This window comes from Pseudophryne corroboree, chromosome 2 (genome assembly GCF_028390025.1).
Source record: "Pseudophryne corroboree isolate aPseCor3 chromosome 2, aPseCor3.hap2, whole genome shotgun sequence".
Classification (NCBI taxonomy): domain Eukaryota; kingdom Metazoa; phylum Chordata; class Amphibia; order Anura; family Myobatrachidae; genus Pseudophryne; species Pseudophryne corroboree.
The window spans coordinates 248580261-248607735 of NC_086445.1; the positions used below are offsets into that span (position 1 = coordinate 248580261).

Below are 27475 nucleotides of genomic sequence, written 5' to 3' on the forward strand. Positions count from 1 at the left end.
CTATTAAAGGGATAGATGAGCATGGCTCCATCTGTATATAGTCATTTACGTTAATTGGTACAGGTATCAAATAGAGACAAAAGTATACATCATGCTTATGCACGGGCTGGTTCTGTAGCAGTTTTGAAACTACAAACCCCAGCATACTATTACAGGCACAACAAGCAGAGTTGGGTACTTCCAAAACATTATAGATGCTATACACTACAGGTAACAATGCGGAACAAAAGAAAATAAAGAGAGACACTGATCCTTGAGATTGCCAGTGCCGTGCCACAGACACAAACAACTCGTTTTGCCACTATCCTTATCCAGGACACTATACAAAATAATAGCTTCCTCATTATTGTTTCTATGTAAATCCAGTTGCTTGTCATTTTATATATATATATTCCTAGTCGAGGTTCAATACGGATATCAGTAGTGAGGTCAGCAATCTACTGCCTACGTCCTGGGCTATTCAGGACATCCCCTTCCTTTTTAAACGTGCAAATTTCTGTTTAGACACACATACTATAATTATTTTCATGCATTCAGAGCAGGCAGTGAGAAATGATTATGGACAGAGAGTGGGCTGATTAAACTGCACACAATGTTTTATGTCAAAAGCTCACCTATCCGCTCGTTCTCTTCATAGGTAGTGCCAGCTATACCACTGCTCTCAAGCCCATAGCTGGGGTCAGCTTTACCCGTCATTTTGGCAGCGTCTTCCACCTTGCGGACATGAGCTTCTACTAACGCTGTGGGAACTTCCTCCTTCATCTTGGAAAATTCATCTATTATGAGTGATAAGAAAGCTAAACACTTGTATGAGGAACATATAGAAAAAGTCTGCATATGCTGGTCAAGGATGTGTAACCTTCAAAAAACTAACCCATTTAAGGTCAACAATAAGGTCTGTTCCAAAGCAATAATGAATTTCCCATGCTACTATGTCCACAGTGTCTGGTCACAATCTTCAAAATTAGTTACTAGGAAAAACGTACCAAGAGCTGACTTCGCTGCAGCAGAGGCTACACGAGGGTCCACCACAGACGCCAGAAATGCTACAGTGCTCATTACAGGGTTGCCGGATTGGCTAAACGGTATAGGTTGGTAGGCAAGAGGGCCAAGGGAGGCTTCAGAGTCTTCTAAATAGGGATCCTCAATGGGAAGCCGCAGGAAGTGCAAGATACATTCATCTTGAGTACGACTACCAACATGTTCAGAGACCTTGTTCCAGTCATCTTTATACATTTCAAGTGCCTGATATGGATACATGGAATTAGATACAACTAGCATAATTTGCAATAGTACTATTTTCCCATATATCCCATACATACCTCAAGCAGTAGTAGAGTCTCCTGTTCTGTCCATTCCCGTGTTGCGCTTGCAGCAGATTTACTCTATGATAAAACACAGAAATCAGACAGTATACACGTTAATGACACCTACAGTTGTACAGGTTGAGTTAAAAAAAAAAACCTCTCAGATTTTAAAGGCATGGTAAATGCTGTTCCAAATTTTAGTACATAATCTGAAAGTGCATGGAATACAGTTATGTTCAATTAGTTTTGAATATGATATTGTCCAGATGGTAGCCTTCATTTGTGATACAAATTTGTAGTCAATTTCTGAAGTTTTGAGTCACTTGGCGGGTCATTTCCGGCTGCAATGTCTTGACGATGCTCACTTTCCTTTGTCTAGCTACATTAACAAGCAGAATTTTTAAAACCTAGCGGAAAACAATCCTCATCGGATTCATGAAAGGCCTCTACACATCCAAGAGGGCCATCTGAAAGCTGAGGTCTATAAACATCAGCCAAGAACCATTAATGAACCTGAAGGCTGCTATACGCCAAAAAATGACGATATCATATTCAAAAGCAATTTCTACTAAACTGTATTCCATGCACTTTTAGATTATATACTAACATTTTGAATAGCATTTACCAAGCCTTTTTTGCTAGCCTTTAAATATACAAGGTGTTTTTGCCTTACCCTGTATCTATAATGTGGAACACAAATTAGAGTACACTTATAAGGCTAAAGTTATGGCGTATGCTTACAAAAGTAAGGGAAGAACTGCTAAGATATTATTATTATGCTGTTTTACATAAAACTAAAGCCGTCACGAACAAAACAAGAAATTTGAAAACTTCACTGAACAAAGAATTATGGGCTTTATATGGTCTACAATTTTGCCACGGAGCACCATGGAAGTCTAACCTTGGAGGTTGTGTTCTTCTTGCTGTACATATCAGTCCTCAGGCCAAAGTTCTGCAGGTCACTTGGTTTCTCTTTACTTTTATCAGGGAAATTTAGCATCTGTTGTGAGGCAGAGGTCTGCACAGGGAGAAGAGAAGGCCAACAATAGGAAATGAAGTGAGGTTAAGTAGAGATGGACAATGAAGACAGTAATACAGAAGGGGGGGGGGGGAATAATGCAATGGTGACACAGACCACCAGCAAACCAATGGAAGTACCAGGATAAGTAGTAAAATCCATATAGCTTTTTATATTTACATGTATAATTTAATTAAAACAAAAAAACATAACAGAAAACAAATTAGTAGTGAATGAGAACACCCCCCCAAAAAAAAAAAAAAAATTATTCTTTCCATGATAATGCTGCAAGTGAATGTGATGTAACACGTAGAGGCTACCTGAGGTGTTTTGGGCTGCAGTGGTACCAATCCTGATGGTGTATCAGCTAAGACATGAAAATGTGAAGTGGGAGGTGGTCCCATTGGTGTAGGGCGACTCTCAGCATCCACCTGATAGTTAATCAGACCCCACTGTTCTAAGAAGGCATGAACCCTGCAGTAGGCATAAAATGATATAGCTTGGACAACCAAACATTCCTCGTGAAACAGAAAGCTCTTAGAAACTGTTCTACCAAGAGTAAGTCAATGTTTTTACACATTATATCAGCAATCGCCTTTCGGTCATTGCCTTTTAGTCCTTTCAGCTGCAGTTCCCCTGTCACCCGCACCTCATGATAGCACAGACATCCCCTGCCAAGTTGCGTCGGCATGCTGTGGAAGTGAGGTATTCCTGAGGGTTGAGTCGATAGGTGTCAATCATGAAGTTTCGATACGCCAAGTAGCTAAATAAAAGAAAACAGAATAGCCACATTTTGGGAATATATCATTATTGGCCTGTGTCTGTATAACAGGCGTGCATATTCATATGACTAAGTCAATGTAGATAAATGGAGGCTGATAATGGCAGGGATATCAATTATAAACCTGTTCGGTACAAGGCACATAGTAACCAACTGATTTTCAGAGCTAATGCTCAGTAAAGTAACTACACCTGGCCTTTGTAGGATTCCAAGGAAAAGTCTTCCTCCACAAAAAAAAAAAAAAAATATCACCCGTGTCCAACGGATATGTTACTTATCCAACATCAACAGGTTTAAAAGTTTGAGAAGTACTGTATTGCTATGAAAATGCATTCAATAAGACATTTTGACAGTAGTCATTCCATTTATGAGATCTACTATAAACAAACTGGCAAAAGGAAAGTTGTATTAGGTGTGAGCCACTCCTTGGACCCAGCATAAAAAAAAGACAGTGGTATACTCACATCTCTGGCGTTTTTGACTTGTTCTTGCCGTTAAAGAACTCTGGCAGTGCTCGACGTTCAATGGCATGTACACTGCAAGGGAACAGTACAAGGAGGAGGGACACGTATGACATGCAGAACTTGAGACAGTGTTCTGGACATCTTAAGGAATCATGAAAGAAGTCTTTGTGGGATTCAATTTAAGAAAAAGGAGTTTATTTTGTACCTATTATAGTCAAACCATGCTGCATAACTGGGGATGATAATGTGATGTGTTTGCTCAGTTACATTGTCTTCATGAAGATCAGAGGTCTTCACTTGTTCACTTTTTATCACTGAAGAATTTTCATCTTCTTCCTAAGAAAAGACAAGGAAGGTTTCCAGTTACCGGTTAGCTTTCACTGTATAGTACTATATACAGGTTGAGTATCCCATATCCAAATATTCCGAAATACGGAATATTCCGAAATACGGACTTTTTTGAGTGAGACTGAGATAGTGAAACCTTTGTTTTTTGATGGCTCAGTGTACACAAACTTTGTTTAATACTCAAAGTTATTAAAAATATTGTATTAAATGAACTTCAGACTGTGTGTATAAGGTGTATATGACACATGAATGAATTCTGTGAATGTACACACACTTTGTTTAATGCACAAAGTTATAAAAAATATTGGCTAAAATGACCTTCAGGCTGTGTGTATAAGGTGTATATGAAACATAAATGCATTCTGTGCTTAGATTTAGGTCCCATCACCATAATATCTCGTTATGGTATGCAATTATTCCAAAATACAGAAAAATCCGATATCCAAAATTCCTCTGGTCCCAAGCATTTTGGATAAGGGATACTCAACCTGTAGTATGTTGTGCTCAGACTGACTCTCGTCGCGGTATAATTGTGTCATGTCTGCAAGAGCCATTGCATGAAATGTCCCATACATGACACTAAAAAAAACATCTGTAGCTGTGCATCTTTTGCGTGTGTGACGTAAAGGGAGCAGAGTAGGGGCGGAAATGCCCAGGCATAAACGAAGCACAGAGGGGAGGAGGAGCACAGGTCAGCCAGGTGGCTAGTTGTGGGCTCCAACACTTTAATACAGAGTAGCCTCTTTATTCTCTGCTGTCCTGCCATCCTGGGGGGCGGGGCTAAAGGTCATGGGCACAATGCGTTACTGTGCCGGCACCCACTCCCAACTCCCCATCAGCACTGGTGTCCACTTGAAGGCAGCAATATGTTAGCCAGCTTCCTACAGTGATCTCCCCCGGCCCCCACACCATGTGCCCGCCCACCCAGCAACCGTACAGCGGCCCTGCTGAGTCCCAGCGGAGGAGTCCTTCCTCATGGGCGTAATGGTCGTGGCAGCTCTGAGTGCAGCAGTGGTATTTTACCCGACCACCCGCCGCTTTCTGCTCCTCCAGTGTTGGAGACTCTCTCATGTTTGGGGGTGGGGGAAGGGGAATGAGCTGCCCCCTTGCTCCCCCATTCCGACGCCCCTGGTCGAAATTATATTTTATAGCTGTACAAAATGGGAACAACCAAAAGCAGACTATTCTAGTCCCAAAAGAAAGGCAATGTATTTCCTACCATACCTTTGTCACAGCTTCCATGCTCTCATCTTCTTGTTCATCTGTTAAAAAAAAAAAAATATATATATTAATAATAATAATAATAATAATAATAATAAAAAAAGAGGAAATAAGAAACCCCATCGCACCACTCCAAGAGGCAAATTATATCCCAGCAGCTTCAGCGCGTTAACTGCAGAAGGAACAGTCTGCCGCAACCTATGGAGGTGTGAGCATAATCTGCCTGCAGTAATAGGAAGATAAATGCCCAAACTAAAGGTGCATATACATTAGGCGATATTTAGATAATATCGCTCATTTTCAACATTCTGAGCGATATCATTTGAAATATCCCCCAGTGTGTATGCTTCGAACAATGAAATATGCTCAGTCCCACACATCGCTATCATGCCCCGCGGTCGGCTGTGGATGCTGCTCAATTTGGACAAATTGTCTAAAACTGCATGTATGGGCCGGCCGCGGCATGATGTCACAGGACGATATTATCTAGTGTGTATGCACTAGTTCGGCCACCTGGGAGGGTAGGGAAAACACTAGACTATATAGTTCACAGAGCGATATCGTCTAGTGTGTACCCACCTTAAGACTCTGACAAACAATGTGATATAGATATAACCTGGTGGATATAAATTATGTGCACTCTCCACTTCAGTAATACATGCCAGAAACATCTGTACTGGCCTGTAATTTATTTACTACTTACTCTTATTTGGTGCATCTTTATTTTATATCTCTCTATCTATCTATATTTATTTTTATAAATATAGGATGCAAGTAATAATAGGATTTTAATTACCTACCGGTAAATATTTTTCTCGTAGTCCGTAGAGGATGCTGGAGTCCACATTAGTACCATGGGGTATAGACGGGTCCACTAGGAGCCATTGGCACTTTAAGAGTTTAACAGTGTGGGCTGGCTCCTCCCTCTATGCCCCTCCTACCAGACTCAGTCTAGAAACTGTGCCCGAGGAGACGGACAACTTCGAGAGAAGGATATTACACAGATAGTGGCGAGATTCACACCAGCTCACACAAACAAGGCAAACCAAGCTAACTAGCTTGAACACAGCAACAGCTGAACATTACTTTAACCAAGTAACAACACAGTACTTAACCAAGAACAAAGCAGTACTGAACCAAGTAACCTTTGCAGGACAAAGGCGCGCTGGGTGGGCGGCCAGCATTTTCTACGGACTACAAAAAAAGGATTTACCGGTATGTAATTAAAATCCTATTTTCTCTTACGTCCTAGAGGATGCTGGGGTCCACATTAGTACCATGGGGATGTACCAAAGCTCCCAGAACGGGAGGGAGAGCGCGGAGGCTCCTGCAGAACTGATTGACCAAACTTTAGGTCCCCAGGAGGCCAAAGTATCGAACTTGTAGAACTTAGCAAACGTGTTCGACACTGACCAAGTAGCCGCTCAGCAAAGTTGTAAAGCCGAGACCCCCCGGGCAGCCGCCCAGGAAGAACCCACCTTACGAATAGAGTGGGTCTTAACAGATCTTGGACACGGCAATCCAGCCGTAGAATATGCATGCTGAACAGTGAACCTTATCCAGCGAGAAATCGTCTGCTTAGAAGCAGGACACCCAATTTTCTTGGGAACATAAAAGGACAAACAGAGAGTCCGATTTCCTGTGACGAGCAGTCCTCTTCACATAGATCCTCAAAACCCTCACAACATCCAAGGACTTTGATGTAATTGAGTCAGTAGCTATTGGCACCACAATAGGTTGGTTGATATGAAAAGCCGACACAACCTTTGGAAGGAACTACTGACGCGTCCCGAGCTCAGCTCTATCTTCATGGAAGAGTAAGTAGGGGCTTTTACAGGACAAAGCCCCCAATTCCTACACACGTCGAGCAGAAGCTAAGGCCAACAATGAGACAGCCTTCCATGTGAGATACATGACCTCAGCCTTATGTAAAGGCTCAAACCAATCTGATTGCAGGAAATGCAACACCACGTTAAGATCCCAGGGTGCCGTCGGCACCACAAAGGGAGGCTGGATGTGCAGAACCCCTTTCAAGAAAGTCTGAAGCTCAGGAAAGGGCAGCCAATTGTTTCTGGAAGAAAATGGATAAAGCCCAAATCTGGACCTTTATGGATCTTAAACGCAGGCCCATATCCACACCTGCTTGCAGGAAGAGGAGAAACTGTCCAAGTTGAAACTCCACCATAGGAAACTTCTTGGATTCACACCAAGACCCATATTTTTTCCAAATGCGATGCCAATGTTTAGCCGATACTCCCTTCCTAGCCTGTATCAGGTTAGGACGAACTACGCTCGAATACCCTTCTGGGCTTATAACTGGCGTTCAACCTCCATGCCGTCAAATGTAGCCGCGGTAAGTCCTGATAAGCGAACGGCCCCTGTTGCAGAAGGCCCCCGCGAAGAGGAAGAGGCCTCGGATCCTCCAGCAGTAAGTCCAGAAGATCCGCGTACCAAGCTCTCATTGGCCAGTCCGGAGCAATGAGAATTACCTGAACCATTGTTCTCTTTATGAGTTTTAGAATTCTTGTAATGAGTGGAAGTAGAGGGAACATATACCCTGGCTTGAACACCCACGGAGTTACCCGAGCATCCGCCGCAACTGCTTGTGGGTCTCTCGACCTGGAACAGTACCTCCGAAGTATCTTGTTGAGACAAGAGGCCATCATGTCTCTTTGAGGCACGCCCCAACGACTGGTCCCATTCTCCTGAATGGAGATCGTGCCTGCTGAGGAAGTCCGCTTCCCAGTTGTCCATTCCTGGAAGGAAGATTGTTGAGAACGCCCCTGCGAGCTTTTCTGCCCAGAGAAGGATTTTTGTTATCTCTGACATAGCAGCTCTGCTCTTTGTTCTTCCCAGTCGGGTTATGTAGGCCATCATCGTTACATTGTCCGACTGTACTTGAATGGCCTGATTTCGCAGAAGATGTGCCGCTTGGAGAAGACCGTTGTATACGGTTCTTAGTTCCAAAATGTTTATTAGAATAATGGATTCCAGACTTGACCACCTTCCTTGGAAGGTTTCCCCTTGAGTGACTGCGCCCCAACCCCTGAGGCTTGCATCCGTGGTTAGAAGGATCCAGTGCTGAACCCCGAACCTGCGGCCCACCAGGAGGTGAGGCATTTGCAGGCACCAGAGGAGTGAAATCCTGGCCTTTGGCGACAGACGTATTCTCTGGTGCATATGTAGATGGGATCCTGACCACTTGTCCAGGAGATCCAGTTGGAAGGACCGAGCATGAAACCTCCCGTACTGTAGAGCCTCGTAGGAGGTAACCATCTTCCTCAGAAGGCGAATGCACTGATGAACCAATACACGGGCAGGCTTCTAGACATCCCAGGTCATTGATTGTATCACCAACGCTTTCTCCGCCGGTAGAAACACCCTCTGCACTTCCGTGTCGAGGATCATTCCCAGGAAAGACAATCAACTAGACGGCTCCAAACGTGACTTTGGAAAATTTATGATCCATCCATGATCCACAAGCAGTCAAGTTGTGAGAGCAATGTACCGTAACGACCACTCCCTGGAGGATTTCCATAACAGCAGATCATCCAGATATGGAATAATGTTCACTCCATGCCTGCGGAGGAGTAGCAACAGCTCTGCCATCCCTTTGGGGAACACCCTCAGTGTCGCGGAGAGGCCGAACGACAGTGTCTGGAACTGAAAGTGAAAACCCAACATCGCAATCTGAGAGAAGCCTGGTGTTGTGGTAAGCGGAACATGGATGTAAGCATCCTTGATAGCCAGGGATGCCAGGAATCCCCCCCCCCCCCCCCCTTCCGACCTGAGATTGCTCACAGAGACTACCTGTTGAACTTGAATCCCCTCTAAGAAGGGTTTAACGACTTCAGGTTCAAATTAGGTCTGACCACAAAGAGGTAGGAATAGTAACCCTTGCTTTTCAGATGAGTTGGAACTGTAACAATGACAGTTACTGTTTCCCATTATTGAATGGCTTCCTGCAGGATAGCCCTTTCTGTCAGCAGAGCTGGTAAGCCTGTTCGAAAAATCAGTGAGGTGGGAGTTCTTGAAAACTCCATACTGTACCCCTGAGACACCATATCTTTTACCCAGGGGTCGAGTCCTGATGACATCCAGACCTGAATGAAACCCAGGTCCTTCAAGGCCTCCACCATGAAACCAGCAGAAACCTGTATGTGACGGAGAAACAATTCAATGTCACTTCTATCCAGAGAATATAAACCTTTAGTAATGTACCTGACCACCTTACTATGGCTTAAGAAAACTATGCACAGGCAACCGTGGGCCGTAACACCATGCCTGAAGCAGTGTATATGGATTTTTGTCTCAATCTTGCAATCCGCCAGGCCTAACAGAGTGACAGACCCAGGGACAGGTAAAAGCACCCGTTCTAGACAGCCCACTACAGAAGCGTCTACTATAGGGAAGTTCACTCCCTTTTTTTTTTTTTTTTTTTTTTTAGGGAAAGAGAAGGCCGTGAGAGCCCTATTAGGGATCTGGAATTTCGTCTCAAGGAGTTCCCCGGATATTTCTAGTAATGTGTAACACATCCCCAATGGTCTCCATCAGGAGCTGAACCCGCAGGCAAGGGATGTCTCATCCCGCCGCATATCCCCACTGCCTTCAGTATCAAAGTCGGTATCCGTGTCGACTTGCATAATTGGGCAAGAGTACGCTGTTGGGCATATACCAGGGGATCTTGATGAAGCAGTGGAACAGAACCAGACAAAACCTCTACAGAGTGTCTCAAACCTGCGTTGTAGCCCCGTTATGAGCTATCCCAGATGAAATCTGGGATATATTCCATTATTGAAGCCACCCACAACGGTCCGAAGTCAGAAAACTGAGACATAATATTACATTCTTGAGTGTCTGGAGAAGATACATATTCAGCAGTACCAGACACAGAGTCCCTGGACATGGTAAGGTGGGATATATGTACATACAGGAAATGTCAGACACAGTTTCCCCCAAGTACCTTCAGAGAAACACAGAAGTAAAGGAGCCAGCACCCACACAGCGCCCCAGGAGACAGTATAGAACACAAGCCCGGCGCTGACTGTGCACCATTTCAGACTACACAGTTGCAACAGTGAATAAACACTCTCCCTCCCTTCTATAATCCCCTGTACCTTACAGTATAGCTGGATTTATGTGGAGGGTCAGCGCTCCCTGTCAGCACAGCAGTGCGATGATCTGCAGGGAGAAAATGGCGCTGGTAAGCTGCTGGATCCGCTGAGAATCTCCGCCCCCAACAATGGCGCGTCTTCCCGCACTTTGAACTCTTTAGACTGGCCTGAGGAATTGATTGCTGGCAGTAGACAGGGCCCCTGAAAGCAACGGTGACCAGTGTAAGGGTATTGCCCTGGCCCAGGGCGCCCCTCACAGTGCCGCACATCTGTACCACTGAGCCTTCCGGAGCGCAGCCTAAACGCTGCACTCCCACCCTGATGCTGCCATTCTCACCGGCTCCCCGGCGTCCTCTCTCACCACCTCGATCTTCTGGCTCTGATAGGGGGTGGAGGCATGCTGCGAGATGTGAGCGGTTGCCTCGGGCGGCTAACGATGATCACCCTCAGAAGCTCAGTGTCCTGTCAGCGGAGATAGTGGCCATTAACCTCTCAGGGTTGGTCACTACTCCCCCCCTAAGTCCCACGAAGCAGGGAGACCATTGCCAGCAGCCTCCCTGTGCTCTAAGAAAAATAAGAAAACTAGAAAAACTCCTATAGAGCTCCCCTAGCTGTGACCGGCTCCGTCGGGCACATTTTCTAAACTGAGTCTGGTAGGAGGGGCAAAGAGGGAGGAGCCAGCTTACACTGTTAAACTCTTAAAGTGCCAATGGCACCTAGTGGATCCGTCTATACCCCATGGTACTAATGTGGACCCCAGCATCCTCTAGGACATAAGAGAAACACTGGCTGTTGGATACAGACGCAGGAATCCCGGCAACAGGTGAAATGCCGGCGGTCGCAATACTGTACAACCTCGTATTCCCATTCTGGTGGTGGGCTAACGCCAGTAGCCACCGGGCCCTAAGCATGAGAGCACAGTGAGCCCACAAAGGGACTTGTTGCCTCGCACCCGGGATTCCAGATGATGGGCATCCCGTCTGCCGGTCTCCCATATGTCCTCAATGATAGATAGATAGACAGATAGAAAAAAGCTAAATCATGTGCATACGCTACAGGGGGTCTCACTTATGCCATAGCAAAAACACTTACAATGACAAAATCACACGGATCACTCACCCAGATCAGTGACAGTGCCTCCTTTCACTGGGGCCGATTCAGAATCTTTCTTGGTGTTAACTAGGATAGGAGAGAAACACCCAATGACATGAATGTACAATACAAACATATTACACTTTGGTCTGAAAAAGATGCAGTTACCTGTTTTGGGTAGTGTAACTTCTTCTACATTAGGCACAGGTGATGGTTCATCCATGTCCTTTGTCAGATCCTCTTGTTCTTCCTCCCGGTGGCCCCTCTTCGATTTACTATAAGGAGTAGTTGGCCTAAAGAGTAACATTTCATGGATTAAAAAAAAATAATAGGATTTTGGTACTCATTGTTATATCATAGCCCATCTGGGGCACACTGGATACCATGGGATGAAAGGTCACTGTTCAAGGTGCATACACAATAGCACACTTACTTTGTTTGTAGGCTGCCTCTTCCCATAATGCAAAGCAGTTTAGACTTTAATAAGGCCAAAGAAATTCAATAAAACAAATTATCCTGCACTAGTGAGTATAATATTCTGAATTAATCTCATATATAATAGCAAAGAAAAAATTGTATATCCCTATTTATTTTCTCATGAGGTGCTACCCACTACTCCACTGGGACCATAAACACTAACACAAGAAAAAACGAGTCTCTGTATAGGTGCACTGAAGAGCTCTTACTATCATTAAAAATATAATCTTTATTAGTATATTTTTTTAAATAATGTATTCAGTCTCTCAAAAGGCAGTGAATAACTATTGTCTTTATTTTTGTCTAACTGTGACTGATATGCTATCAAATCTGCCTTTTTTAATAATAAAATGAACTATTTTGTGAAATCTAGTTCACTGTTACACTTTGTATCAAAGTAAAATACTAAAAATAGTCACAATACAATGTAACAGTTTAGTTTCTATTAGGCAGTGCATTATGGATACACATGAGTTCTCCTTTAGGGTCTACAGTTTCCAATTGGGGTGTAGGTCGTGGAGAGGAACCAGGCACCAGACATAGTTAAAGCTTTGACTTCCCAGAATGCTTTGATCCTCTCCCTATACCCTGCCCACTAGCCAAGGGTCTTCAGTTTTGCTCTGGTACTAGCAGGAGCCAAATACACCATTAGACAGGGGGGGCTGCTTTTAAGCAGCCCCAATCTTTATTTTAGGATTTGTTTGATTTTTACTTATATTCCTTCAGAGTAGCAGCGCTAGGCTGTCCAACGGACGCCAGCGCTGCTGCTCCTACAAACCCCTACCCGGCGCTCCGACACCAGTAAGCGGTCTGGTGATTTCAGCAGCGCTGGGACGCACTCCGCAAGCAAGTCTCCAGGGGACCCAGAGACTGCAGCCGGACATTACGGGGATAGGTAAGGTGGGTCTACGTGAGCAGGGACTAGCGGCTTCAGTGCGGTTTCTCCTCCCGTTGCAGCATATATTAGATTGCTTGTATCAGTAACATCTGTAATAAAGGAGGTAGCCAATGATGTGTTTTGGAAACTCCTTAACATTTCATGTCTACTGAAGCATGGTTTTTATTATAATATCATTTTGAAAATATTATCCAATATGAATGTGGCAGAATAGGAGGATCTGGCATTTGATAGGTCTGGTTTATGGTGGATAAACGGCATTAGATAGAGGCATTATAAATCTTATAGTGTGTTCCTTTCACACACTCTTCAAGAGACCGCAAACCAGATCGTTAAATTTTTTTTTTTAAAAACCTACACTAAACAGTGTCTGATCCGTATGTGACATGGGATCCGGACTGAAAGTCGACAGTAACTAGGTCGACAATGTCTAGGTCGACCACTATTGGTCGACAGTAACTAGGTCGACAGGGTCTTTAGGTCGACATGTTCTAGGTCGACAGGTCAAAAGGTCGACATGAGTTTTTCACAATTTTTTTCTTTTTTTTAACCTTTTCATACTTAACGATCCACGTGGACTACGATTGGAACGGTAATCTGTGCCGAGCGAAGCAAAGGCACCATGCCCGAAGCATGGCGAGCGAAGCGAGCCATGCGACGGGACGCGGTGCACTAATTGGGGTTCCCGGTCACTCTACGAAGAAAACAACACCAAAATAACATTAAAAACTCATGTCGACCTTTTGACCTGTCGACCTTGCACATATCGACCTAAAGACCCTGTCGACCTAGTTACTGTTGACCACTAGTGGTCGACCTAGACATTGTCGACCTAGTTACTGTCGACTTTCAATACCACACCCATGTGACATACAGATATCATAATAATAAGGACACTGTCACTGAGATTAAAGCAGATGAGTTTTTTTCATCACACTCATAGTTACACATAGTTAAAGGATCATAAGTGGATTGATATATGTTGTTTTTTTTTATTTAAGAATTCTAAACTCGATGCATATGTATGTTCTGCGCTCGCCCCGCTGCCGGCATACTGGCGTCCGGGATGCCACTGTTGATATAATTATACTGAATCCGATTATAGACCACATTTATGTATATGACGCAGAGTTGAATTATACAGCTGAGTGAGATGGAAGAATTGAGGTATATCACGGTGCCATTAAGTGTCATATTTTTCTTCACTGCATCCCTAGACCAAAAGTTTCTTACTGAGAACTTTAGAAAGAAATATAAAATTAAGTAAATAGTGTTTATATGTCATCCTTAGGGTCAGTTGTGTGGTGAGGGACAGGATTCACTTCTGTTTGTCCATATATTTCATGATGGGAAGCCACCAGTACTGGTTTTGCCTATTACACTGACCATATATAATTTGAATTGGTTCTGGACCACCAATCCAAGGCACCCCTGCAAGTGTCCTGAGGCACCCCAGGGAGCCACGGCACACAGTTTGAGAACCACTGGTATAGACTCATTCAGAGAAAAATCAAGTGTATCCATAATGCACTGCCTAATAGAAACTAAACTTGTATTGCAACTATTTTTAGTACTCTACTTTGATACAAATTATAATAGAGTGAAATTCATAGATTTCCCAAAATTGTACATTGTATTGTTAATATAAGGCACATTTGATAGCATATCAATCAAAGCAAGACAAAAATATAAAGAGAACTAGTAAGTCTTTATTATACCATTTATACAATAATAGGCGGCAGCCACAGGTTTTGAACATTATTTAAATACTTTTTCTATTCACTCTTTATATTTTACATATTTCACCGCTCTTTGAGAAATTCAAAGCATTATTTTTAAAAATATACTAATAAAATAGGATTTTTTTGTACTCACCATTAAATCCATTTCTCTGTCTATCTGGGGGACAATGCGTGCGCTCGCTTTCTGTGTTGCACTCTGTTTTCACGCTCTTGTTTGAGTCTTGTTATGGGTGTTATACAATTGGGCTTATAAACACTAACACAGGACAAAATGAGTCTCTGTGTAGGTGCACTAAAGACCTCTTAGGATCATTAGAAATATAATCTTTCTCTGGCATTCTATCTGGGGCACACTGGATACCATTGGGACATTACAAAGATGCCCCATAAGGGAGGGTACAATTAGAAATGTTTGGACACAAAAAATCTCTCCAAAACTGGCTTCTCTAGCTACAAAAAAAATCATTACATTAATAGAACTTCTTGCATAATTTCTTAACAGCCAGGTGGAGATGGCATCGACTCCAGTGTCTCAATCACACCACTTTCCTCTGGGAGCACTGGAGCCAAAGGTTAGGCGTGGAAGGGGGAGCACAGAGAAGTGCTCCTGCAGTACATGTCCTCCAGCAGAGTTCACATCAGAACTGTGAGTAAGCAATGCAGGAGTATTGCAGCTGTACGTAGTTAAAACATATGGCTGACCTGTTCATAAAATAAAAACAAAACACACAGCACAAAGAGAAAACGTGCCCATACCCTGAGCACAAAAAACAAAAGTAAGGTGTTTTGCACTACGACAAGAAGATGGCGGAGGGAGGAGGCAGTCCACAAACAAGTTAAGTCCGCTATTTTGCATGCTCCTAGAATGACACCCTCTACACCTCATGGCACCCATTGACCCCCAGATAGGATGCCAGAGAATCAATCATTGCAGTCAACACATCACATGCCATACTGAACAGAGCAGCGTAAAGATTACTGATGGATGAGTGAAATTATAATTTTATTTATTAGCAGTTTCTTATATAGGGGGTAATTCTGAGTTGATCGCAGCAGGATCTTTGTTAGCAGTTGGGCAAAACCATTTGCACTGCAGGTGAGGCAGATATAACATGTGCAGAGAGAGATAGATTTGGGTGTGGTGAGTACAATCTGGAATCTAAATTGCAGTGTAAAAATTAAGCAGCCAGTATTTACCCTGCACAGAAACAAAATAACCCACCCAAATCTAACTCTCTCTGTACATGTTATATCTGCCCCCCCTGCAGTGCACATGGTTTTGTTCAATTGCTAAAAATTTCCTGCTGCGATCAACTTGGAATTACCCCCATAGCGCAGCATATTCCGTTGCGCTTTACAATTAGAACAACAGTTATAAAACAAAACTGGACAAAAACAGACAGACATAGAGGTAGGATGGCCCTGCTCACAAGCTTACAATCTATAGGGAAATATGCATTGATACACAAGGATAAATGCTACCTATTGCATAATGGTCCACCAGATTGCTAGGTTCTTAATGGGTTGTATGATATGATCATCCAGCAATGTTGGAAGACAAAATTTGTGAGGTTATGTGGACTGTACAGAGTGGATGTAATTAGACAGGGAAGCATTGAAGGTTATGTGGGTGGGTCTGGAATTTGATAGGCTTGTCTGTAGAGGTGAGTTTTCAGTGAACGTTTAAAGGTTTGAAGACTCGAGGTGAGTCTTATTGTGCATGGGAGGGCATTCCACAGAGTGGGGGAAGCCCGGATAAAGTCCTGTAATTTTGAGTGGGAACAAATAATACATGTGGATGAGAGACGCAGATCTTGTGCGGAGCGGAGAGGTCGGGTAGGGAGATATTTTGAGATGAGTGTAGAGATATATGATGGTGCAGTTTGGTTAATAGCCTTGTATGTAAGTACAAGTATTTTATATTTAACACGGTAGAATACCGGTAACCAATGGAGGGACTGACCGAGAGGATCAGCAGACGAAGAACGTCTAGTGAGGAAGATTAACCTCGCAGCTGCATTTAAAATGGATTGCAGTGGTGAGAGCCTATGTTTGGGAAGACCAGTAAGGAGACTATTACAATAATCAATACGGTAAATGATGAGTGCATGGATTAGAGTTTTTGCAGTGTCTTGTGTAAGAGAAGGACGTATTTTGATATGTTTTTTAGGTGCATGTAACATGATTTAGAGACAGATTGAATGTGTGGAACAAAGGACAGTTCAGAGTCAAGGATGACTTCTAGGCAACGAGCTTGTGGGGTAGGGTGGATAGTCGCATTGTCAACAGTTATGGAGATATCAGGTTGGTAACTACTCTTGGCTGTTTTGGAAATGTTTAGTTTGAGGTGGCGAGATGACATCCAAGATGAAATGGTAGACAGGCATTCAGTGACACGAACCAATACAGATGGTGATAAATCTGGGGACGATAGGTAGATTTGAGTTTCATCTGCATACAAATTGTACTGAAATCCGAAGGAGCTAATTAGTTTACCAAGAGATGAGGTATAGACTGAGAAAAGCAGAGGACCTAAGACTGAGCCTTGCGGTACTCCAACTGATAGCGGTAGAGAAGAAGAGGTAGAATCAGAGAAGTGAACACTGAAAGAGCGATTAGATAGGTAGGATGTGTCGAAGTCAAAAATATTATTGTCACACGCACCAAGTACAAACACCACACAGATGGTCTCCGTGCGTGTACTTGTTCTGCCGTACATGCACATGCCCGCAATTTGCGTATTAGCGCGTGGTATGAGTAATTACGGTAGCATATGTATTTGCATGGAAAAGCCACAAAGACACATTTCATATTTAATCCACATAGTGCACGATTTACACATAGCCTACATGCACCACACCAGCGAGTTACACTTGCTTGAAAGGTACAATAACAAAGGAATTCACCTTTACAGGATATGAGGGGACAGAATTAGGTTAGGAGGTGGTGTTTGGTATCCAGTTGTACAGTATTTAAAGAGCAATATTCCGGTAGCAGTTTGCAGAAGATAGCACGCTCCTGCGCATATATTAATATTACACTGTATTTACTGTACTTTGATATTCGGCGGGAACCCAGTGGAGACCATCTGCCAGTGCACCTGGACCAGGCATCGCCCACCTATTCAAACCGACCTATGACCCCTCCTGTACTGTAAATAACCAGCCCTTTGACCTATGGGTGAAGAGATTACAGTTTCTATTGTATCATGAACTGTACAAATGTATAAAAAGCCAAGCTACCTGGCTGGTCACACACATTCTCTGAGGGTCATCTATCCAGACTGACTGAGGACCGGATCCGGGCAGCGCTTGCGAACATACGTATGCATCATTGATTGTAGCCTGTATCTCTTATTGTGAATTGTATTACTATTGTAACCCCCTGTTAGTAAATAACTGTTGGTGGGTCGAATCCCAACATATTTAAATACAATTGGTGTCGTGTCCCTTTTCCTGCTAAGGTTTAAATAAGAATTTACTTACCGATAATTCTATTTCTCGGAGTCCGTAGTGGATGCTGGGGTTCCTGAAAGGACCATGGGGAATAGCGGCTCCGCAGGAGACAGGGCACAAAAGTAAAGCTTTCCGATCAGGTGGTGTGCACTGGCTCCTCCCCCTATGACCCTCCTCCAAGCCAGTTAGGTACTGTGCCCGGACGAGCGTACACAATAAGGGAGGAATTTTGAATCCCGGGTAAGACTCATACCAGCCACACCAATCACACCGTACAACTTGTGATCTAAACCCAGTTAACAGTATGATAACAGCGGAGCCTCTGAAAAGATGGCTCACAACAATAATAACCCGATTTTTGTAACTATGTACAAGTATTGCAGATAATCCGCACTTGGGATGGGCGCCCAGCATCCACTACGGACTCCGAGAAATAGAATTATCGGTAAGTAAATTCTTATTTTCTCTATCGTCCTAGTGGATGCTGGGGTTCCTGAAAGGACCATGGGGATTATACCAAAGCTCCCAAACGGGCGGGAGAGTGCGGATGACTCTGCAGCACCGAATGAGAGAACTCCAGGTCCTCCTTAGCCAGGGTATCAAATTTGTAGAATTTAGCAAACGTGTTTGCCCCTGACCAAGTAGCTGCTCGGCAAAGTTGTAAAGCCGAGACCCCTCGGGCAGCCGCCCAAGATGAGCCCACCTTCCTTGTGGAATGGGCATTTACATATTTTGGCTGTGGCAGGCCTGCCACAGAATGTGCAAGCTGAATTGTATTACACATCCAACTAGCAATAGTCTGCTTAGAAGCAAGAGCACCCAGTTTGTTGGGTGCATACAGGATAACAGCAAGTCAGTTTTCCTGACTCCAGCCGTCCTGGAACATATTTTCAGGGCCCTGACAACATCTAGCAACTTGGAGTCCTCCAAGTCCCTAGTAGGTGCAAGGCACCACAATAAGCTGGTTCAGGTGAAACACTGACACCACCTTAGGGAGAGAACTGGGGACGAGTCCGCAGCTCTGCCCTGTCCGAATGGACAAACAGATATGGGCTTTTTTGAGAAAAAACCACCAATTTGACACTCGCCTGGTCCAGGCCAGGGCCAAGAGCATGGTCACTTTTCATGTGAGATGCTTCAAATCCACAGATTTGACTGGTTTTAAACCAATGTGATTTGAGGAATCCCAGAACTACGTTGAGATCCCACAGTGCCACTGGAGGCACAAAAGGGGGTTGTATATGCAATACTCCCTTGACAAACTTCTGGACTTCAGGAACTGAAGCCAATTTTTTCTGGAAGAAAATCGACAGGGCCGAAATTTGAACCTTAATGGACCCCAATTTGAGGCCCATAGACACTCCTGTTTGCAGGAAATGCAGGAAACGACCGAGTTGAAATTTCTTTGTGGGGCCTTCCTGGCCTCACACCACGCAACATATTTTCGCCACATGTGGTGATAATGTTGTGCGGTCACCTCCTTTCTGGCTTTGACCAAGGTAGGAATGACCTCTTCCGGAATGCCTTTTTCCCTTAGGATCCGGCTTTCCACCGCCATGCCGACAAACGCAGCTGCGGTAAGTCTTGGAACAGACATGGTACTTGCTGAAGCAAGTCCCTTCTTAGCGGCAGAGGCCATAAGACCTCTGTAAGCATCTCTTGAAGTTCCGGGTACCAAGTCCTTCTTGGCCAATCCGGAGCCATGAGTATAGTTCTTACTCCTCTACGTCTTATAATTCTCAGCACCTTAGGTATGAGAAGCAGAGGAGGGAACACATACACCGACTGGTACACCCACGGTGTTACCAGAACGTCCACAGCTATTGCCTGAGGGTCTCTTGACCTGGCGCAATACCTGTCCCGTTTTTTGTTCAGACGGGACGCCATCATGTCCACCTTTGGTATTTCCCAACGGTTTACAATCATGTGGACAAAACTTCCCGATGAAGTTTCCACTCTCCCGGGTGGAGGTCGTGCCTGCTGAGGAAGTCTGCTTCCCAGTTTCCATTCCCGGGATGAAACACTGCTGACAGTGCTATCACATGATTTTCCGCCCAGCGAAAAGTCCTTGCAGTTTTTGCCATTGCCCTCCTGCTTCTTGTGTCGCCCTGTCTGTTTACGTGGGCGACTGCCGTGATGTTTTTCCCACTGGATCAATACCGGCTGACCTTGAAGCAGAGGTCTTGCTAAGCTTAGAGCATTATAAATTTACCCTTAGCTCCAGTATATTTATGTGGAGAAAAGTCTCCAGACTTGATCACACTCCCTGGAAATTTTTTCCTTGTGTGACTGCTCCCCAGCCTCTCGGGCTGGGCTCCGTGGTCACCAGCATCCAATCCTGAATGCCGAATCTGCGGCCCTCTAGAAGATGAGCACTCTATAACCACCACAGGAGAGACACCCTTGTCCTTGGATATAGGGTTATCCGCTGATGCATCTGAAGATGCGATCCGGACCATTTGTCCAGCAGATCCCACTGAAAAGTTCTTGCGTGAAATCTGCCGAATGGAATTGCTTCGTAGGAAGCCACCATTTTTACCAGGACCCTTGTGCAATGATGCACTGTTTTTAGGAGGTTCCTGACTAGCTCGGATAACTCCCTGGCTTTCTCTTCCGGGAGAAACACCTTTTTCTGGACTGTGTCCAGAATCATCCCTAGGCACAGCAGACGTGTCGTCGGGATCAGCTGCGATTTTGGAATATTTAGAATCCACCCGTGCTGTTGTAGCAGTATCCGAGATAGTGCTACTCCGACCTCCAACTGTTCCCTGGACTATGCCCTTATCAGGAGATCGTCCAAGTAAGGGATAATTAAGACGCCTTTTCTTCGAAGAAGAATCATCATTTCGGCCATTACCTTGGTAAAGACCCGGGGTGCCGTGGACAATCCAAACGGCAGCGTCTGAAACTGATAGTGACAGTTCTGCACCACGAACCTGAGGTACCCTTAGTGAGAAGGGCAAATTTGGGACATAGAGGTAAGCATCCCTGATGTCCCGGGACACTATATAGTCCCCTTCTTCCTGGTTCGTTATCACTGCTCTGAGTGACTCCATCTTGATTTGAACCTTTGTAAGTGTTCAAAAAAATTTTTAGAATAAGTCTCACCTAGCCTTCTGGCTTCAGTACCACAATATAGTGTGGAATAATACCCCTTTTCTTGTAGTAGGAGGGGTAATTTAATTATCACCTGCTGGGAATACAGCTTGTGAATTTTTTCCCTTACTGCCCCCTTGTCGGAGGGAGACCTTGGTAAAGCAGACTTCAGGAGCCTGCGAAGGGGAAACGTCTCGACATTCCAATCTGTACCCCTGGGATACTACTTGTAGGATCCAGGGGTCCTGTACGGTCTCAGCGCCATGCTGAGAACTTGTCAGAAGCGGTGGAACGCTTCTGTTCCTGGGAATGGGCTGCCTGCTGCAGTCTTCTTCCCTTTCCTCTATCCCTGGGCAGATATGATCTTATAGGGACGAAAGGACTGAGGCTGAAAAGACGGTGTCTTTTTCTGCAGAGATGTGACTTAGGGTAAAAACGGCGGATTTTCCAGCAGTTGCCGTGGCCACCAGGTCCGATGGACCGACCCCAAATAACTCCTCTTCCTTTATACGGCAATACACCTTTGTGCCGTTTGGAATCTGCATCACCTGACCACTGTCGTGTCCATAACATCTTCTGGCAGATATGGACATCGCATTTACTCTTGATGCCAGAGTGCAAATATCCCTCTGTGCATCTCGCATATATAGAAATGCATCCTTTAAATGCTCTATAGTCAATAAAATACTGTCCCTGTCAAGGGTATCAATATTTTTAGTCAGGGAATCCGACCAAGCCACCCCAGCTCTGCACATCCAGGCTGAGGCGATCGCTGGTCGCAGTATAACACCAGTATGTGTGTATATACTTTTTATGATATTTTCCAGCCTCCTGTCAGCTGGTCCTTGAGGACGGCCCTATCTATAGACGGTACCGCCACTTGTTTTGATAAGCGTGTGAGCGCCTTATCCACCCTAAGGGGTGTTTCCCAACGCGCCCTAACTTCTGGCGGGAAAGGGTATACCGCCCATAATTTTCTATCGGGGGGAACCCACGCATCATCACACACTTTATTTAATTTATCTGATTCAGGAAAAACTACGGTAGTTTTTTCACATCCCACATAATACCCTCTTTTGTGGTACTTGTAGTATCAGAAATATGAAACACCTCCTTCATTGCCTTTAACGTGTGGCCCTAATAAGGAATACGTTTGTTTATTCACCGTCGACACTGGATTCAGTGTCCCTGTCTGTGTCTGTGTCGACCGACTAAAGTAAACGGGCGTTTTAAAACCCCTGACGGTGTTTTTGAGACGTCTGGACCGGTACTAATTGTTTGTCGGCCGTCTCATGTCGTCAACCGACTTGCAGCGTGTTGACATTATCACGTAATTCCCTAAATAAGCCATCCATTCCGGTGTCGACTCCCTAGAGAGTGACATCACCATTACAGGCAATTGCTCCGCCTCCTCACCAACATCGTCCTCATACATGTCGACACACACGTACCGACACACAGCACACACACAGGGAATGCTCTGATAGAGGACAGGACCCACTAGCCCTTTGGAGAGACAGAGGGAGAGTTTACCAGCACACACCAAAAATGCTATAATTATATAGGGACAACCTTATATAAGTGTTTTCCCTTATAGCATCTTTTTTATATATTTCTAACGCCAAATTAGTGCCCCCCCTCTCTGTTTTAACCCTGTTTCTGTAGTGCAGTGCAGGGGAGAGCCTGGGAGCCTTCCCTCCAGCCTTTCTGTGAGGGAAAATGGCGCTGTGTGCTGAGGAGATAGGCCCCGCCCCTTTTTCGGCTGCCTCGTCTCCCGCTCTTAACGGATTCTGGCAGGGGTTAAATATCTCCATATAGCCTCCGGAGGCTATATGTGAGGTATTTTTAGCCAAAATAGGTATTCATTTGCCTCCCAGGGCGCCCCCCTCCCAGCGCCCTGCACCCTCAGTGACTGCCGTGTGAAGTGTGCTGAGAGGAAAATGGCGCACAGCTGCAGTGCTGTGCGCTACCTTTAGAAGACTGAGGAGTCTTCTGCCGCCGATTCTGGACCTCTTCTTACTTCAGCATCTGCAAGGGGGCCGGCGGCAAGGCTCCGGTGACCATCCAGGCTGTACCTGTGATCGTCCCTCTGGAGCTGATGTCCAGTAGCCAAGAAGCCAATCCATCCTGCACGCAGGTGAGTTCACTTCTTCTCCCCTAAGTCCCTCGTTGCAGTGATCCTGTTGCCAGCAGGACTCACTGTAAAATAAAAAACCTAAGCTAAACTTTTCTAAGCAGCTCTTTAGGAGAGCCACCTAGATTGCACCCTTCTCGGCCGGGCACAAAAATCTAACTGGCTTGGAGGAGGGTCATAGGGGGAGGATCCAGTGCACACCACCTGATCGGAAAGCTTTACTTTTGTGCCCTGTCTCCTGCGGAGCCGCTATTCCCCATGGTCCTTTCAGGAACCCCAGCATCCACTAGGACGATAGAGAAAAGTGTATTTCAGCCACACGTGTAGCTGTATTGTGCTTACAGCGTGTCGGTGTGTGTACGCAAAGTGTGTACTTTGTACGTCCGTTGCGCCGTGTGTACGCAAGGTGCGTACACGGTACGGGCCTGTGTACGCTAAGTGAGTAAAAAGTACGTAGGTTAAGGATTACATTCAGCGGCAGCAGAGGCTCGAATTTTAGTGTAAAAGGTATAGCTTTTCTGTCCTGTAAGTTAATCAGCTTTAACAGATGAGAACCAAGTAAAGGCTGTGTCCTGAAGACCTAGGGATTGTAGTGTTTGTATTAGAAAAGAGTGGTCAACAGTGTCAAAACATCAGAGAGATATAGAAGAATAAGAAGTGTGTAATGGCCTGTCGATCTAGCAGTGACCAGATCATTCACTACTTTGGACAGTGCCGTCTCTGTGGAGTGTTGGGCACGAAAGCCTGAATGAAGTGGGTCCAGTAAGTTGTGGGAGTTAAGAAAGTGTGTAAGGCAAGTGTAAGCAAGTCTCTCAAGTAGCTTTTTCAGAGTGGGAGTAATCATAATACAAGGTGTTCAGTCAGATTGCTTAGAAATTAAGCACGGATCTCTCTGTGTGTACCCCCCTTTATAGAGATATATAGAGTGGAGAAGTTGCTTATAGCTAACAATCAGCTTCTAGCACAGCCTGTTAAAGAACAGTTAGAATGCAGACTGATTGGTTGGTATAGGCAACTTCTCCACTCATCTCCCACAAGAATTTTTAATTGTGCTGAGTATGCACTACACTACAAACACGGGAGTAGTTGAATGAAACATCGATACGGGGGGGGGTTGGAGGTACCAGTGTCCGTTATGTGCGCTGATAATGCTTAACTCCCACGTATTACTGTGACATTGTGCGGTACATGACCGGGAGCCCTGTCTATATTGGCACTAGTATCGAAGAGCTAGCACATCAATATGCAGGGCAATGAAAGAACAAACAGTAGCACTGACCGCTCCGACACCTGCAGCTATGGATTTCGACAGCTGCAGGTGAAGTTGACAATACACCACAGCCTGGCTGCGATGGCTTCCGGCTCCGGGCTGCATGTGCGCACTGAAACGGCCTGGCAGGGAGACAGGCATCGCTGGAGAGGGAAGTTTTCACTCCCCTGCTCTGGTAAACAAGATGCTTATACAGATGAGTCCTCCGTTATCCTGGCTGACTGAGGTGTTAGTCGCGATCAGGCATACGCAGCATGCCTGGGTGCAAAGAGGCGTGCCTAGTCGAAGGGAGGCGCACAGAGCGTTTGGCGTTACCTTTGAGTGTAATACCTAAGATCATCTACCAGATGTTGCTTTTTAAAATCACCAATTCGCATGCGTGTGGTCTCCATTAAAATACAATACTGAACTACAGCGTAAGAACTACTTTACTGGAGCATCTCATTACGCTACATTATGCTACAGTATATCATACAGTCTATAACAGTATATACAGTACAGTTGCAAATAGTACAGCAGATACAGATGCAAACTAACAAGTTACAGATACAGTATGGTCTATTGATGTTAGGGATATGCGAGCGTCCAAATCCCGTAGTATTAAGTATAATGGGGAGAGATAAAAGCTCCTCCCTAAGTTCCTGGATGCCAAATCACTGTGTGTATAGTTTATACAGACGCAAATGAACGTGTTAAAACACTTGTGTATGCAGACGAAACTAATGTGTGAAAGGAATAATGTAGCTCATTGACTTTACAGTATGTACAGTGCACGAAATGAGCGTCCGAGTTCCCTAACGGCAAAAACGAATACCAATGGAAAGTAATTCGCTCTTTGCAGTACTTTCACACGTGAACTTGTAAATGTTCCATGCAGTGATGTGGGCTAGCAATGAAGGCTCCCGTCTGCCATGCTGAGAGTCCCGGGTTCAATTCCCAAAGTGTCAATCTTTTTTTTTTTTGTGTTCCTGTGACATTCACTTTATTATTATTATTTTTTCTGTGTAATCCATTGTAAAACATTTAAAGGAAGGGTGCACACAGGTTTCACACAAATCGGGGTAAATCTGCAGGAGCGTCTCATTCTCTATCCAAAATACGCAGTGGTAATGAGCACCTATAGACATACCAGTAAATATAAATTAGTGTATTCAGACGCAACTAACTGTTCGAGCAACACAGTACTGTAGATCGTCGGCGCTAGAGAATCTGTGTTGTATGTTACAAGCTGTTCGGTCTAATTAGTACACTAATAGAACATACTGTACAGAGATACTAAGGACGGTGATTTGGCATCCAAGAACTTAGGGAGGAGCTTTTATCTCTCTCCACTGTAATCTTTCTAAGTACAGCAGAGAGAGATAAAAGCTTAGAAAGATTACAATGGAGAGGGATAAAAGCTCCTCCCTAAGTTCCTGGATGCCAAATCACCGTCCTTAGTATCTCTGTACAGTATGTCCTATTAGGGTACTAATTAGTGGTTTGTACTAATTAGTACTGTAATAGAAAATACTGTACAGAGATACTAAGGACGGTGATTTGACATCCAGGAACTTAGGGAGGAGCTTTTATCTCTCTACATTATACATAGAAAGATTAAACTTGCCACTCTACGTTACAAGCTGTTCGTGCTAATTAGTACACAAGTAGAACATACTGTACAGAGATACTAAGGACGGTGATTTGGCATCCAGGAACGTAGGGAGGAGCGTTTATCTCTCTCCACTGTAATCTTTCTAAGTATAACAGAGAGGGATAAAAGCTCCCCCTAAGTTCCTGGATGCCAAATCACTGTCCTTAGTATCTCTGTACAGTATGTTCTACTAGTGTACTAATTGGCATGAACAGCTTGTAAAGTAGAGTAGCAAGTTTAATCTTTCTATGTATAATGGAGATAAAAGCTCCTCCCTAAGTTCCTGGATGCCAAATCACCATACTTAGTATCCCTGTACAGTATGTTCTATTAGGGTACTAATTAGTTCATGCTAATTAGTACGCTAATAGAAAATACTGTACAGAGATACGAAGGACTTTATTAACACTTATGATTTGCCCTATCACTTTGTATATATTTTGGTATTATTTTAATCACACTTCACTTATATAGCACTTATGTGCTTCTTATTAACCCTTATTAACTTTCACCTGTGTGCTGACCTGGGGTAGCCGACCTGTGCCGACGTGATGGGGTCCTGCACCCCGGACCCATACCCAGTATTAGGGACCCCCAGTGACAGAGACGCCTTGCCGAACGGCCTGGGGGCTTAACCCTATATCTGCAAATACACGCAACTAAGATCTCCGTATTATCTGATTATTATGTAGTATTATTTCTCACTCAGTGTGCATTAGGGAACACAATATAAATATATACCACTATCATATTTTTATCACCAGTGCAGACTCATTCTCTCCCCCTAAGCACTGTGACTTCAAAGATGATCCCTACAGTAGACATTCAGTCAGCTCCAACCTCAGCACACATACACTACCCTAAAAATACAGTAGATACATGATGTATATGAACCAACCCTTTCTTCACATTCTTCTTCTTTGCCTCTGCACTTGGGGGAGGTGAAGGAGAGCGTTTCCTCTTCTTGTAATTAGGTCCCTTCTTGTCTCTGCGATCCGAATCAGGGCTGCTTACCTTTACACAGAGAGCAACAAAGAAACATCTGAAAACATAGTTAACAACTTATTCCCCCTCCTACCCCGGGGCATGTTTTCTTCATTAATTATTACTTGGTGCATGTCAAGATTGAAAATGTAAATATGATCAAGTTTAGCAAGGCAACTGAAATGACCATGTATTTTAAAAATAAAATAAAAATAATAATAATAATAATCCTCTCTTTCCCCAACAGGGTACACTGTGGGAGTCCCGTATCGGCTGGTCTTCAGTATGCCGAATGTCGGGATCCCAGCGCACAGTATACCGGCGCCGGGATCCAGACACCCGGCATACCGACAGCTATTCTCCCTCGTGGGGGTCCACGACCCCCCTGGAGGCGAGCGCAGCGAGACTGCAAGGGGCTCCTTTGCGCTCGCCACACTGTCG

The 27475-nt window shown here is 44.5% G+C and overlaps 1 protein-coding gene across 7 annotated transcripts in view; it reads right to left on the reverse strand.

Annotated features, from left to right (window-relative positions):
* Nucleotides 1-27475, reverse strand: part of SMARCC2 (SWI/SNF related, matrix associated, actin dependent regulator of chromatin subfamily c member 2) — a 209438-nt gene that overhangs the window by 51481 nt on the left and 130482 nt on the right. For all 7 annotated transcript variants that reach the window (XR_010212139.1, XR_010212175.1, XM_063952633.1 and 4 more), the window contains exons 10-21: nucleotides 26949-27064; nucleotides 11514-11638; nucleotides 11373-11432; nucleotides 5143-5180; nucleotides 3776-3906; nucleotides 3571-3642; nucleotides 2975-3088; nucleotides 2646-2799; nucleotides 2209-2325; nucleotides 1323-1385; nucleotides 987-1245; nucleotides 615-776 (exon numbers count right to left, since the gene is read on the reverse strand). Coding sequence is in view for 5 of the 7 variants with exons in the window: in XM_063952633.1 (XP_063808703.1) it covers nucleotides 615-776; nucleotides 987-1245; nucleotides 1323-1385; nucleotides 2209-2325; nucleotides 2646-2799; nucleotides 2975-3088; nucleotides 3571-3642; nucleotides 3776-3906; nucleotides 5143-5180; nucleotides 11373-11432; nucleotides 11514-11638; nucleotides 26949-27064 (1411 nt within the window). In the remaining 2 variants the exon portion in view is untranslated. The remainder of the gene's footprint in view (nucleotides 1-614; nucleotides 777-986; nucleotides 1246-1322; nucleotides 1386-2208; nucleotides 2326-2645; nucleotides 2800-2974; nucleotides 3089-3570; nucleotides 3643-3775; nucleotides 3907-5142; nucleotides 5181-11372; nucleotides 11433-11513; nucleotides 11639-26948; nucleotides 27065-27475) is intronic.